The 15372-nt window shown below is 41.0% G+C and overlaps 1 protein-coding gene across 1 annotated transcript; it reads right to left on the bottom strand.

Annotated features, from left to right (window-relative positions):
* Positions 1 to 8285: 8285 nt before the first annotated feature.
* On the bottom strand, positions 8286 to 14771 carry LOC109043783 (uncharacterized). The gene has a single exon (XM_019061094.2). The coding sequence runs from the start codon at positions 14769 to 14771 to the stop codon at positions 13623 to 13625; it is 1149 nt and encodes a 382-aa protein (XP_018916639.2). The 3' UTR covers positions 8286 to 13622.
* Positions 14772 to 15372: the final 601 nt, after the last annotated feature.

Raw genomic sequence — 15372 nt, 5'->3', positions numbered from 1 at the left:
AGGATTGCTCCTTTTCTGTTTAACTCTTTTCTCTATAGCTTTGTCTATAAATTTCAATACTTAGCCCATAGCTCCGTTATCTTTATTGACCTTATAATATTATGAACTACATTTTTACAACTACATTTTTTTAGAGAGAGTGCATGCGAGTGAAGCGTTATGCATTATCCGATGCTTTTAACGCACCATGCCATGCGTCACGTTTGTGATTATAAGTTATAAAGTAAGATTATGATGTGCAAAAAATTTCACTTAAAGTTACTAGTTCCGCTGATGATTGATGTTTAACATCCTTCCAGTTTTTGAGCAGCATGACGACAAAAATAATTACAACATCGCATTTTCAAATTCATGACTCCCTTCGTAGGAAATAGATCAATAGACCTCATCTCTTATCGGGTTTATTGAAGAATACCACCCATCATCACGGAGCTGAAAGTTACAAAATGCTAGTCACTGCTGTTACAAACATGGGACGTGCACCGATGTAAGTAACTGATGGAGCAGCGAAGAGCGCTCGTTCATTTTTCTTGCTCGCTCGTTAAAGTCTCCAACAAATTTTATGTTTGTGGAGGATCGCTCCATTTTCCATGTATTTTCTTTGTCTATCGATATACCTATTAATTTAAACGACCAGCATGTCATGGTTGAGCAATCCATTGGTTTGAGACCTTTGGAAATACGTTCAGCTATGTATTTTAATCACAGCTCACAGTGAAATAGGTATAAGGAAATAGAACTGTATTTTTTGTCATTTCAGATCATCGAAGTGCAACATCGGTCAGTTTAAGCGCTCAGCCGACAAGAAGCGCTTTTGTATCTCAACCTGCCTCTAAATTTTTAGTATACTAGTGGCAATGCTTTCAAATGGCACATCAGCTCAACAACATGATGGCGGAGAAGGGCCTAACATACATATATTTAGAATAGATAAATCTGTGATACCTTCATTTAATGCTTCTGATGTCACAGCGCGGAGAACGATAAAACTTTTTCTATAATTGATTTTTTTGGCGATAGTGTGGTTTTCTAAAAATTTGAAATTTCGATGAGCGAATTTTCCCATTTCAACGGTGCTCATCTTCCTCGGGGAACTTAATAAAGCGCCTACGTTGAAAAATGGTTGAGCACTTCTCTAATACGAACGTATCAGAGCTTTCCGGTTATTTTTATTTGGAGCTCAGGAGCTCTCTGAAACCTGAGATGGATATTGTTGTACACTTCCTAAAGTGTTTATTTCATTCCTACTAAAGTGTTTTAATCCATTGCGATGAAATCTCTCAGCATCTTGAGCGCGCGTAACCCGCGGCGACTTTTGACGCGTGGGTTATAAATAAAATACGCTGCTGATTCCGAGAAGACCATAGAAGAACAAGTGGTTCAGACTGCAAAAGCGCGGTGACTCGGTGGCCAGGAAGGCAACGGCATTGTTACTGCGACGTTAAGTTACGGAATAAACCCGCACCGTCCTCACCGTCACCGGTACCCGGGTACCAGCCCTTTACCCGTCAATTTTGTAACACTCTCCCTTTCCTTTCTCCTTTCCGTGTTTACGCCGGGCTCCACCGGCCCCGGCGATTCGATTCCTTCCACGGAAGTCCAGCTCGACTGGTTTTTAAAGCTAACCTATATTTTGCGTCCAACTAATCGCCCGCTGAATAGTCTAGTTTGGCGCCTCGCACAACCGCCGATATTCCTAGAGGCCGCCGTCGGCTATTAACAGAGACAATATTCATCGAGCTTATCAGAAAAAAAAAACTGAATTTGCTGTAGAGAGCAGAGGTCTGCTTGCTGTAGTGTTTATTTTTTTTTTTATGGGGGGGGAGTACTTATTCGAGGAAATTTTCCTCTTTAAACATTTTCATGTACGTAAACTACCACAGGAGCTTTGGCTAAGTTTATTTACGAGTAAATACAAAATTTGAAGAGAATGAGAAATCAGAAGTAATTTTTTAATCGAGGTTTTCTCTTGTTCATAGATTAATATTTTTTTAATCGTAATGTGTATAATTTTTATTTAGATGGCTCAATGAAACTGCTGTGCGTTTTTGTCTTGATCCTCACCGAGTACTGAAAATCGTGCGATCCCTGGAAATTTTAGTTAGTCACACTACGACGCACCGTTAACCTCGATTCTCAGTCTTCTTTTCGGCGTATTAACTTGGCATAAGGTTTTAAATTGGAGATCAGATCTTGGTACAAGCATTCTTTAATGATGATTCTAGAAAGTTACTTCTTGATTTTTCAAAATAATCAAATTTATTTGTATTTAAAATTTGAAGTATATCGATCGCACCTAACGTAGGTAAACCTCACACTTTCATAAGGTCTCTAAAAACGTTTGTATTGTGAGTTGCTGAATATCTCATAAAAGTAATAAGTCGAGGAATATCTAGGAGAAATCAGGTCCGTAATGATAGAGGGGGTCAGATCATGGGAGTTACAAATGACATCGTATTCAACGTCATGACCTAACAGCTCCTCTGGTATGGTCTTGTTAGCAGGATGACGGAAGAGACGCTACCCAAGAAGATACTTGCTTGACTGGGTTCCTCCTGAAAGGAGACGAAGGGGACGCCCAGTGGAAGGGTGGCGACAGGGGGTTTTAAAGAAAATAGGGCCAACTCTCTGAAGGGCTTTGGGAAGATAGGAGACTTTGGCGGCTAGGAGTCGCAGAGGCGCCACAGAACGCTGTAAAAGCGGCTTCTATGTGTGTATGTGAAAGTATTTCTAAATTTTGTTCCATGACATTAAACCAATGCTGTGATCAACTTCTATTCGAGGGGCCTGCGCGTCTTAACCGCTTTGCGGTCCAATGCCGCAATCACACGCTGAATGTGGGAGCTGAATGTGGCTTGAATGTGGAAGTCATCGGCCCGATGCCTGAATTTTGCGCGTGACGCGCAAAATTCAGCAACGATTCTCAGCGACCATCGGATGGTGTCGGATTTGTCTGAACCATTCGAATACTTTGATACACATTTGGATGAAAATAACTCGAATTAGTGAAATTTCAGCGTGTGATTGCGGCACAACTCTTTGAAGCTCTCCGCGCATTGGGCGTTATGCGTCGCTCTTATGATTTCATATTATACATATAGTAAGATTTAGAATACATCAATTGCATCCCAAATAACGCACCCTTTTCTGTCAGCTATGCAGAGAACGAAAAGTTGGGTTTCAGAAACCGACTAAATTTTGTGCCGAGTTAGTTGCTTCTCTGAAGCGCGCATCAGTCGTTATGGTTGCTCATATGAGCCAGAATTACAGAGTCCAAGATTTCAAAATGCAGTCCAATTGCATCCCAAAAAACGCACCCTTTTCCTGTCAGCTATGCAGAGGAAGAAATTACTTCAGAGAACGCGACTAAATTTTGTTCGATGTTCGATGTGTGGAAACGAGGTGCTCTTTCTCGAGAGGATATTTACAGCATGCTCTTGAAGGACCCGCGAGGAAGTTAACGTCTTCTCGATTAAACTCGCGGGCCTCTTTCTCCGCTCATGAGGATTATCGCATCTGATATAAGTTCGCTTTTCTCATGTCAAGGTTTCTCCTCTCTGCGGCCGCGCGCGGCTTCCAGTTCGCGCGCGACTTAATCAGTATCATTTCGCGTCCCTCCTCCTTAAACCTGACCGTGCATCATTTTTACCGCACGTGTCAATCACGCACGGATGCAAAACTAGTACCCGTTTGCACGTCTTTAATTACGCCGGTTTGACGCTTGAAATGTTTCACCAGTGATCGATCATTCTTTAAGGTGAATCTTCAGCACTAAATCCGAAAAACCAACACATCGCGCTGCACGGGATACAATGATATTGCTGATTTAACAATTTTGTAGTTGATGAAGTGTCTGGCATGTTTCAATGTAGATTTTACAATAAAAAATGATAATTTAACCACCCTGAGGGTGAATTAGCTTTCCACTATTGTAAAATGTACGTTTGAAACATGTCGGACATATTTTTTAACAATTTCATTGTTTAATCAGTAATCCATTTTTTTTGTGTGTGCTATTCTGGCTCCAGTGGGCTGATTTTTGAAACTGACAGGCGAAGCAATAGGCGAAGAAGACAGAAAGGAACTGGAGTGATTCCATCGGTGCAGGCGAGTGGTTGCACTGGACGTAGGAGGGAAGGAATAGATTAACCAACGGCACCTGACGAGAGACCCCATAGTTAGTCCAACAAGCACCTATTTCAAGTGATAGCATCACTACATTTTCTCTTTGTATTATTTTTGTGTCGCTTTGTCTATTAATTTCGATAATCATCCATCATGTGGTATACGCTGCACGAACTCCAGTAACATAATCGCGAAAATCATGAGACAGCGGTGGCGTCCCCTACGCGGAAAAAATGTGGAGTTGCGATTTGGTCCGAAATCGGCCCTTCAAAATGCAACAAAAATAGTCGAGCCTTGCCGATACTCACATTTTTCGACTGCGAAAAAGGGGTATAAACGTGGCCTCGGAGCCCAAAGTAACTGAAAAATTGCGTTTTTCGCGGCTCTACCTCAGATTTCGACATGGGTGCAAAGATGAGTCATGAGCTTCGAATATGATGTAAAGGACACCTAGACACGTAACATACTGGGATATGATTAACCGTCACCTTTGGGCCCAAGTTCAAAATCGAACTTTTCTAACTTTTTACCCCAAAATAGCTGGTAATTCATGTTTCTGCGTTTCTGCATAAGCTTTCAACCTGGGCCCAAAGCTGACAGGTCATGAGCATATAATGTGATGTGAAGGACAGCCAGCCAAATAACATACTAGAATCGGATCAACCGTCGCCTTTGGGCCCAATCATCTTTAGACTCAGTAAAAAAAAAACGAAATTGAACAATGAAAAAACGAAATATAATTTTTAACATGGGCTAAAGGCGACGATTGATCGTGTCCCATGTGATCGTGTATGTTACGTGTCTAGGTGCCCCTTCCATCATATTCGAAGATCATGGCCCGTCACCTTTGGGCCTAGGTTTAAATCTGAGGTATTAGCGCTAATAACATGGATTTTCAGCTGTATTGGGGTAAAAAGTTTGAAAAGTTCGATTTTGAACTTGGGTCCAGAGGCAATACAGTTGATTATATTCCAGTTTGTTACGTGTTTAGATGTCCCTTGCATCGTATTGCCCATCATATCATGCTCATGACCTGTAATCTTTGGGCTCAGGTCGCAAAATCTGAAGTAGAACCGCGAGAAAACGCGATTTTTCAGCAATATTGGGTCCCGGGGACATAAGTAGGCCCCTGTTTCGCTGCCAAAAATGTGAATATCGGCAAAACTAGACTATTTTTGTTAAATTCGCATCGTCAACTGTCAAATATCCAAAAATTTCCCGATTCCGTTGAGGAGCCCGCAACCCTTCCTCTCTAACCACAAGTTGCTGAATACTTCAACTTTTTCACAGAGGGATGCATGCGATTTTCGCATCAAGCTTCTTTATTCGCTGGGAGAGAACATTTGAAATGAATGAGCTCGACAGAAAACATTATCAGTCAGTGCGTGATCCTGCAGAAAAGTGTATCAGCTCATGGAGGAAAAATTCGTTTAATATTCAGCTTGACTGTTTACATGGGAACGATCGAACATCGCCAATATATTATTCACCCGAAAAATATTCTTCGAAGAGATGCAAGATATTTTGTCTGAGACAAGCGCATTTTTTCTATTAGAGACGGCATCAATTCTCTCGATCAATATTCTCGGCGAGATCATGGGTGTAGAGAAGGACATCGTGCACGATATCAGGTCCAAGCAGTTGGTCTGGTATGGACATGTGCGAAGGATGGCAGACGACCGGTTGCCCAAGCAGGTCTTCGATTGGGTTCCTCCCGGAAGGCGACGGCGTGGACGTCCTGTGAAAGGTTGGCGACAAGGGGTGGAGGAGGAGATCAGAAGGTGCCAATTGCCTGATGATCTCTGGGAGGATAGGGGGCAATGGCGATTGGGCGTCGCAGAGCGCGAGGCGGCGCTATAAAAGCGACTTTATGTATGTATCAATTCTCTCGGCAACATTCTTTCAGGGACCGTTGATCGCAAATGATAATCAGTGATGGTTTTTAAAGACGGAATCAGAATTTAAATCGATAATGTAGGTGATGAGTAAGTTTTTAGGGGATTCAATGTACTTATTGGGTAGCAACACTTATTTTTGTCACATAATGGCTGATGCGCAAAACAAGAAAAAAGAAAATACGTAGGAAAGTCTGCAACCTCGGAAATGGAGATACGAGGTTTTGTACTTTTTCGATCAATATCGATGTAAGTTGGCAGTCACATATCTCGGTTTGCGACGTCGCTGACTTCCTATCATACTTTATTTTTTAAACGGATAACTACCCAATGGCAATTCTTTATAACTGCCGTGATTTTTCTTCTCTAGTGTGAACAAAATTCTGCAGAAACAGCAAGGAATCATGCATATTTGTTCTCCTTTAAAAAAACGAGTTATGTGATTGCCGACTTACACTGTCAATATGTCGTACCAATCATTCGCCATAGGCGACGATGACGATGTCATGAAGGTTTGAAAATCGAGTGGCGAGCTGCCGCCCATGACTTTTATAATAAGGTGTTTATTTTTTCAAAATTGATCCCTAAAACTACTGTCCGATACAATGTCACGCATAAAACAACTCGTACACCTTAAAAACTAATTAACCACTTTTTATCGTTGTCGTCGTTGGGAGATCAAAGGAAACCTATGGGTGACTAGCCCGATCGTCAAATCGCACCCTGACAATCGTGAAAATCTGCTAGTGCAATACAGCCCCTTGACACGAGCGCGTATATCACAGGTAGTAAGTGACTTTTGTTTCGTTTCTTGCTATATTTAGCTTAGCCAAAAAATACTGTTCTTTACCAAAACGCTCTCCTCCTGCATGTCATTTTATTAATTTTTAACACAGAACAAAACAAAAACCACTCACTGACTGTAATTATATACGTAATATGCGATGAAGGCAGTGGCGTGGCGTGATTTGCGATATATCGATTGATCTATCTTTTAAACCTATGGTAAAGAATCGATTACTAAGGTGTTCGCTGCAAACACCCTGATTATCGATCATTTTTCCATAGGTTTAAATGGCATAACAATCGATATATCGCAAAGCACGCCACGCCACTGGATGAGGGATTATCTCGCACTGACAAATTTTCCCGATATGTACTCGGGGTGCGATCATGACGACTACAGTGAAATATCGTGAAGTTTTTTTTAGGATAACTTGGAGATCTTCAAAGTTGTATTTAGCCTAATATTGTATCGGACAGGAGTCTTAGGGACCAATTTCGGGGAGCAAAAGCCTTTGATGCTCGTCGCAGGCGGATGCCCGGCACACGCTGTTCAAACCTTCATAACTTTTTTCTTGTCGATCAAATGAGTTGATCTTGGTTTCATTAGAGATCAATAAGTCTTGGCCTTCAAACAAGACCAAGCAAAAGCATCTAAAATTGTTATTTTTGAAGTTAAAGCATTTTTCCCCTGCTTTTTGAAGAACCTTTGTAAATCCAAACATTTTTTTTTTTTTTTTTTAGGTCTTTTGTTTTCAAATGAATTGATTCAGCAATTTTTTGCAAATTTTATAGACATTTAAGAATATGAAAAAAGAGAGTAAAATTTGAAATATATCGTTAATGGCGAGAGTATAATTTTCCCAAGAAAACGATAAAGGAGATGCTGTGGCGCCTCCTACAATCATGATGGGTGAGAGGAGGGGAAAGGGAAAATTGATTGAGAAACCGGTTTTTCTGCAGTCTTTTTCACCAGGGCAATAAATAAAAAGTGGTTGCAAAGTAAAAACCGTCACTTAATTCACACACCCAAAAGTTTTTCATCTCTTTTTGCGGGGCTTAATCTTTTACAAAAAAAAAATGTTGGTGAAGAGTCACTATATAATTGTATAAGAATAATTGAGGAGCTTGAAGGTCATGTGGGATAAGTGCAGTCTTGCTATTTCAAGAAAAACGTGATTAAAGTTTCAAAATAACATGGAGCCTTATGGTGGAAAAATGTTCAAAACCACGTTATGATGCTTGGAAATTGCATTTTAGCAGTGAATTTTTCTCAGAATATATTTTAAGACTAATTATAGTTGGAATAGTTAATATATTAATTTTGTGAGAAATTGCACTTACTTCACTCGTCTTTAAAGCCACTCAATTTTAATCAAATGACTCTTAAATTTGATACATGAAAGGCAAACATCATGATTTGAGGATCCTTCTTTCGTTCAAACATTGTGATTGGGATTAGATTGAAAAAACGAGGAGATGTAAAAAATAGAAAATTTATTGCATACAGTCAATCTATCAATCAATTCAAATATGAGGGAAACTTTACGGATTTACAGCGCTTGATGGCTTTCGTCCATTTTTTTAAAACTAATGTAAGAACAATATATTTGGATTGTTTGGTTACAAGACACAAACTTAACGATAATCAAAATGCGGAGTGAGAGGACAAGTAATGAAGAAATTAACATTTTACTTCATCTGCATTATGCATATAAAAAATCTTTTTCATGTAAAATCTCCAAAAAATGCAAACTCACGTGTTGTGAATCCAAAGCAAAGTGTAGAGATTAACGTAAAATGTAACATTGTTCAATGCTGATCTCATCTAAAGTTCCAGGTCGTGCAAAAAAAATGAAAAATGAAAGATAAAGAAAAAGCACAATAGAGAAAATTACGATGAACAACCTCCCATTTTATAGGTAGACACAGGTACATAAAATATCACATGCATAAAATTATGGTCTTGAATGGGATAAAGAATCTAAAGTAACATAGTGGACAGCTTGGAAAGTCCACAGAATCCGTAAATAATTATCAAAAATAATTATTACTAATTTGGTAGCGTCATTAGATGTGAATGATTCTTTCATCGACTCATCTTCGTATACGCCTAAAAACAGAGCATTTACTTAAGTATCAGTTAAAATTAGGAACTATATGGTAGGAGATTTACATAGAATTTTATGAACCTCCAAAATTTTAATATTACTCAGAGAGCTGAAAAGTAATTTAAAATTAGACATTAAGTAACTATGTTGCGTTAAAGTATCTCTCCAAAAGGTTCTTTCTTCTACGCAACATTTTATCTCATCGTCAGGATCAGCTTGACGCTGAGCCAAAAAATTTAACTAGGTACATGTAGTGACTCTAATCGTTCAATTAGTTTTTTGTTCTCATTTGTTCAGAAACAGAACTTTTTTTTCATTGTCACTCTTTTTGGCAACTTAAAAAACCGTTAGGTTTGTTTTTGAGTTTCATGAAGAGTTAGGAGAGGATAGACTAACACACTGAACAGAAAACGAGATTAAATCGTAAGAATATTTTTCTATGTAAATCTAAGTGAAAGGCATTGGAAACTTTTGATCCTAAAAATAAAGTTGGTAACTATTAAATTTTAAAAATCTCGATTCGTGATGAACTAATACAAGTTTCATATGATTATGGACCACCGAACATTGTTAGCATTGAAGCACCGCAAAAACCGTCCCATCATCAGGCAGAGTTCCTAAAGATTTTTTTTTTAACCAAAAAATCCTATTATTTCAGGATAAATGAGTGGCTTGTCATGAAAAACTTTTACATTAGTTGCGGTGCTAAACTGCTTACCCTGGAAAAAAAACCACATTGGATCTAGAGTCCAGACTCTTAAAAACATCGACAAGAATAAGTACTCTTGATTCAATCAGAATCTAGCTTAAATCAAAAACCGAGCCTCTTAATTTAAGCGGATTTTGTGTTGATTCAAGCAAAGATCCAATTGAATCAAGAGTATTTTTCCTTATCAATGTTTTCAAGAGTCTGGATTCTAGACCCAATGTGGTTTTTTTTCCAGTGCGCATTCGAGATTTCGTGAATTGAGAGCACGGGTCAACACACCTCTAAACGTAGCTTATTTATTTGGACACAGCCTTAATTACGGGCACACGACCATTAACCGAGTGCGCTGTAATCCTGGTCAAGCCCAGATGTGCGCGGGCTATCAATCTTCGTTGTGTGATGTAACAGTGCGTTGTGTGCATTGCGAGCAGTTGAAAACCTGCTAAATTAAGATGCACGCATCCTCTAATCCAGCATGCACGGTTGTCGCGCGTAACCTGACGGCTCTGAAACCCGCAGGCCGGAGCTGGACACGAGGAAAATCAGAGGAGATTCCAACCGTGCGTGCGGACCAGTTTGAAATTAACGAGCTTCGCCTCGTCTGCCAGTTGGCGCGTCCAGACGGAAACGGAAATGAAACTCGCATGCTTAACCTCAAATTCTGATACACATCGGGCGATGGCGGCATTGCGAGAACACCCAGAGACAAAATATTCTCGAAACCCTGCGCTCCCCGCCGCACAATGGATCGAGTCAATAGGCGAGGACGGACATAATTTGGAAACTTTAAAAGCTTATAACTCCGTTTATACGAAACTTTGAGGTTATAAAAGAGGTTTCATTGGTTTGCTCGTAAAATTTTCAGCTTGAAATACCCCTTAAAATTGGAAGTATGACGGTAAAAACATCAAAATTTGCAGTTTTAGTCAAAAAATTCATGCCTGACTTCTCTAATTGACTCGATCCATTGTGCGCCGAGGCCCTGTTAACATGTTGGCAAGGAGCGAGAAAGAGTCGCACAACTTAGTAGACCCGGATGGTGCTTTTGAATTTTAACGCGTCGTTAGGACTACTTTTTTTTAAATAAGGAGCTACAATGGTATTTAGGGACTCGGCTGACGATGACTGATATGATTGATGCGGTGTGGGGAAATTTTTTCGAATTGGGTCTCATTCAAAGAGTGGAAATTTGAAACTTATTTTTATCGCTATCAGATGTTAAGAAAGAGTGCATGTCGTGAAAGAACTTAAATGCCCTCACTTTCAGCCTTGTCTCCATGGGGCGTTTCAGGAGATTTATCCTAGTGAAAAATCTGACTTGCAAATTTGGTGAAAATATGGAGTTGTTCAATATTAATCACAGTACTTATCAGAGTCTTTGTAGAGCCCTGAGAGCGACTCATAGAGAAGAAGAAGAAATTTGGTTGTTTGGTTGAATGAGGAAAAATCCCAGAAGTTTCGTTCCTGCGACTCGAACTTGGGACAAATCCCATACAACGTCCCGTGGAGACAAGGCTTTATAAAATTTCAGCTATGAATACTAAAAGAAACCCTTGGTTTTTTTATTATTGGAAATTTCGTCATAGTGACAAACTTTTTTATCACACATCGTCAATAGTTTGACACTACGACTAAATTTCGGTGACTATCATAAAAGGGTGAAGGTTCTGAATAGAAATCAACATACTTTCTTGACGCACTTAAATATTTTCTTCAACTATTCGACACTTACGAAGAGACAGGGAACCAAAAATCATCGTTTAAAATGACCCACAAGTTTTGTGAAAGAACGTTTAGTTGGTCGGAGTAATTATAAAAAAGATTGTTACCAATTAACGAGTGTACCTGCGGATACGTCCGATTTTCATCTCCACCACTTTATCTGACGCAAGCAGTCAACTTACCATGAAACGAACGCTACGATTTCTCTGGGCTTTTCAGCCTAACACATGGTTATCAGATTATGAGAAAAATACTAATTAAAAAAAGTAGTGTTTGAAATGCACAATTTATCCTACAATCTGGTAACCTTGGCCGAATGAAAGCGTGTCATTGACTGATGCGCTAAACGCAATTGCAAAAAAAAAAAAAAAAAACTCAATTCATTGCAGGAAAAGATCTTGCCAACTTTTCTCAGTGCTTCGTTGATGTTTTTAAAGTTGAAATTCCTTTAAAAAGACCAGAAGCACAAGGTTGAATTATTAGCACCGAAAACTTTCATGAAAAAAATATATTCTGTGTGGTCTCCACCTCTCTTCGTTACGTTTTTTGGTATTATGGTTCCGAGTCCTTCACAGCAAAATTTATGAACGCGTTACCTAAAGTATGAAACTTAGCTTCTGAGCAACAGATCTTTTTAAAGGCACTCACTGCATCTATTAGGACTAAAAAATTCGTGATGCAACATTCACTGATCGGTAACTATTGGAAAGAAATGACATAACTTAACATCATTCAGTTTTGGGGCCTTTGATCCTTTTTAAGTGCAGATTTTTGTGTAACACAGTTGGAAGGCAAATTGTTGCCTTGAAAATTTTGCGTGAGGTCTCACTATCATTGCACAAAAATCAATTCTTGAAATCTTGGCAATACATCATAATGAAGTGTTTGCCTACTGATGAGCGCATTATGGTACCCGAATCATAAAAAATCAGTCGAAACAAGACCAATTTATAAGCCCTTTCAAATTATAAAAAAATAAACTAAATTGAATTCACAGAAAGGGTATCACAGATGAAGAACGTAAGTGACGTTGAAAAAAATTCAAAGTCGGACCATTTTGGGCACTTTCTCGTCTTAGTTATGTTTTTTCACAAAACTGAGATTGCAGTATGCGTGAGGACTGATTGAAAATGAATATTAAAATTTGAATTTTCTTTTGCCATAGGGCTCCACTCAATCATCCAGTTTTTCAGGATTGTTCTCAAAATTACAAAATCATCACTTAATTCTCCATTTGTGATAACCTTTATTTGTTACGAAAGAATTAATCTGATTCGGAGTCAAAGTGCCGGAAAAAATTGGTTAAAAAATATGGTAACTAGACACTTTTTTCCTTGCTTAACGATATCAATCAATGACTTGATTCCACCGTATACTCTTCCATTTTCTTTCCGATACTTTGACTTTCAAATCAGAGCATCTTAATTTGCGAAATGTACTTACTTTCCATAGGTCATAACCTTGGAAAAAGTCAGAATAAGACCCTTGAAAGGTAAAAAATTAAACAAGTTCAATATTCATACAAAAATGCCCGCATTTAATACCGGAAGCGAACAAACACTGAAGTTCCAGTCATGGTTTCACTTTTGATTTTTAGAAAAGAACCGAAGTATTACGTACAGCGCAATTTTGTTAGTTACCGAAAAATCTCTTTGAAAAACCCTAAACTAAAGCTGACAGTATCCATGCAAGAATGAAAATAAACGGCTCATTACGACTAAAAGAATGCACTTTTTGCGTTCAGTCTCAGGCAATCTAAACTTTAATTCGTGGTTTTCAAAGGAAATGTTTTTGGAAGAAACAAAAGAAATTGCAGATCTCGGTAATAACGGTACGACTGATTTTGACTCCGCTAATCCAGTTTATTCTGTGAATTGACGCAATTTATGTACCATAACAGAAAATGTGTGCATTGCACTGACTATATGGTTAATATTATGGTGAAAGTCAGAGCACAGCGCCAATTTTCCGGTATAAAACATCAATAGCGTCAATGTTTTCTGAGGGAAAACACTGTTCCTTTTCAGTTTGGACGTAACAGATGAGTTTTTTCCAAAAAATTGAAACTGACACCAGTATTTTATGATAATTTGCTGGATATCTCCTCGTTTGTTCACTTTGAGTATTGATTTACCTCAATGTCCGGGTTATCCGATCATAATCAGATATCACTAAGTGCTGGGCACATAACTCAATGAATATGATCGGAAGGAACTTGAGAACTGACACCGACTGTCGGTCAATTAGAAAATAAGATATTCACTCTCAACGATCTCTTCAAAAGCCGTGCTCATGATGGCCATGTTCGTGATGGTGCTCCTTGTGCACGTAAACAGGGACGGGGACTTTGACTGGAATTTTGACAGGGTACGGAACGGGCTTCTCCACCGGGTAAGGCACCTTCTTCTCCACGGTCACCGGGTACGGCTTGGGAATATGGACTGGGTACGGCCTGTCCACCGGAACCTTCACTGGGTAAGGCACCTTCTTCTCCACTGGGTAAGGCACTGGCTTCTCAACGGGGATATGCACTGGGTATGGCCGATCATAGGGCACCTTCACCGGGTACGGCACCTTCTTCTCCACCGGGTACGGGATCTTCTTCTCCACGTAGACTGGGTACGGCTTGGGCACGTGGACCGGGTACGGTCGGTCGACGGGCACCTTCACCGGGTAGTGCACCTTCTTCTCCACCGGGTACGGCACCTTCACCTCGACTTTCACCGGGTACGGCACTTTCTTCTCGATGTGCACCGGGTAGGGTTTCGGCACGTGGACTGGGACCGGCCTGTCTACCGGCACCTTCACAGGGTACGGCACTTTCTTCTCCACGTGGACCGGGTATGGCACTGGGACTTTCTTCTCGACCGTTATCGTTTTCACGTGCTCATGCTTGTGGTGGTGGTCCTCGTGATGACCGTAGCCACCCTCGTCGCCGCCACCGGAGCTTCCGCCGAAACTACCCCCGAAGCTGCCCCCGGAACTTCCGCCGAAACTACCCTCGAATTTATGATCGTCACCACCGGAAAATCCCGAGAAGCTCTCGCTGCTGAAGGAGTGCTCCGAGCCGCTACCGTGGGCGCCGTAGGGGCCGTAGCCTCCGCCAAAACTACCGCCGGAGCTACCGCCAAAACTACCACCAGAACTTCCTCCGAAACTACCACCGGAGCTACCGCCAAAACTACCACCGGAGCTACCGCCAAAACTACCACCGGAACTTCCGCCAAAACCACCCTCGGATCCGCCGAAGCTGGAGTGGCTGTAGAAGCCGCCGACCTGGGAGGAGAGTTCGCGCTTGGGTTTGTTGGCGGCTTGAGTCACTTGCGCCTGCGCCTGAGAAGCCGGGCGATCCAATCGGCCAACGGGATCATCGCACTGGACCGCGCACGCACACACTAGCACGAGGACCGCGCACACGAGCTTCATCGTTGAACGAGTACTAATGTGCCCTGGCGCCGGCGCCAAGTATATATATGGAGCGCGCGCGCGGGGCCCCCAGCGGTGCCCGCCTGTCCCCACCCCGCGTGGCGGCCTGCGTCCGGCGTCCGGCGTCCGCCTGACAGGGGCCACGCGGCCGCGGCTCTCGGGCACATGTAATCTTCCTCGGGATGGACAATAAACGGACGCACGCCGACGGCTCGGTTATTAGCAGGAAAGAGAGGCTCCAGTGCAAGGCTTAGTACGCATTGCATCTGATTCGTGGATTGCGTCGGCGGCATCAGCCGAGACATCCCTGCCTTCGTTATCAATATAGTTTACTATAAGTTGACGGGCTTAGAAGATAAGGTGCATAGCTAGGAAAGCATAGCTAGGAATTCTTTAGGGGGGGTGGGGGGGGGGGGGGGTCATTCACCGAAGGGATCTATAGGGGACTCCTCCAAAAGGTAAAAATTGTGACAGAAACTGCAACTCAACCCTGCATTTTTCAAAAACGTGACGGTAAATTTACATTATTTTGTGTACCTCCCTGAGTATGTTTCATGTCTGCCCTCCAAAAGTAAAAAAAACAAGCAGAAAAATCCAACAT

Source organism: Bemisia tabaci, chromosome 4, assembly GCF_918797505.1.
Source record: "Bemisia tabaci chromosome 4, PGI_BMITA_v3".
Lineage (NCBI taxonomy): Eukaryota > Metazoa > Arthropoda > Insecta > Hemiptera > Aleyrodidae > Bemisia > Bemisia tabaci.
The sequence above is the reverse complement of the archived record's forward strand: the minus strand, read 5'-3'. Positions and strand labels throughout refer to the sequence as shown.

Excerpts from the sequence above, each read along its gene's own strand:
- LOC109043783 (XM_019061094.2), bottom strand. The coding sequence starts at position 14,771 with ATGAAGCTCGTGTGCGCGGTCCTCGTGCTAGTGTGTGCGTGCGCGGTC.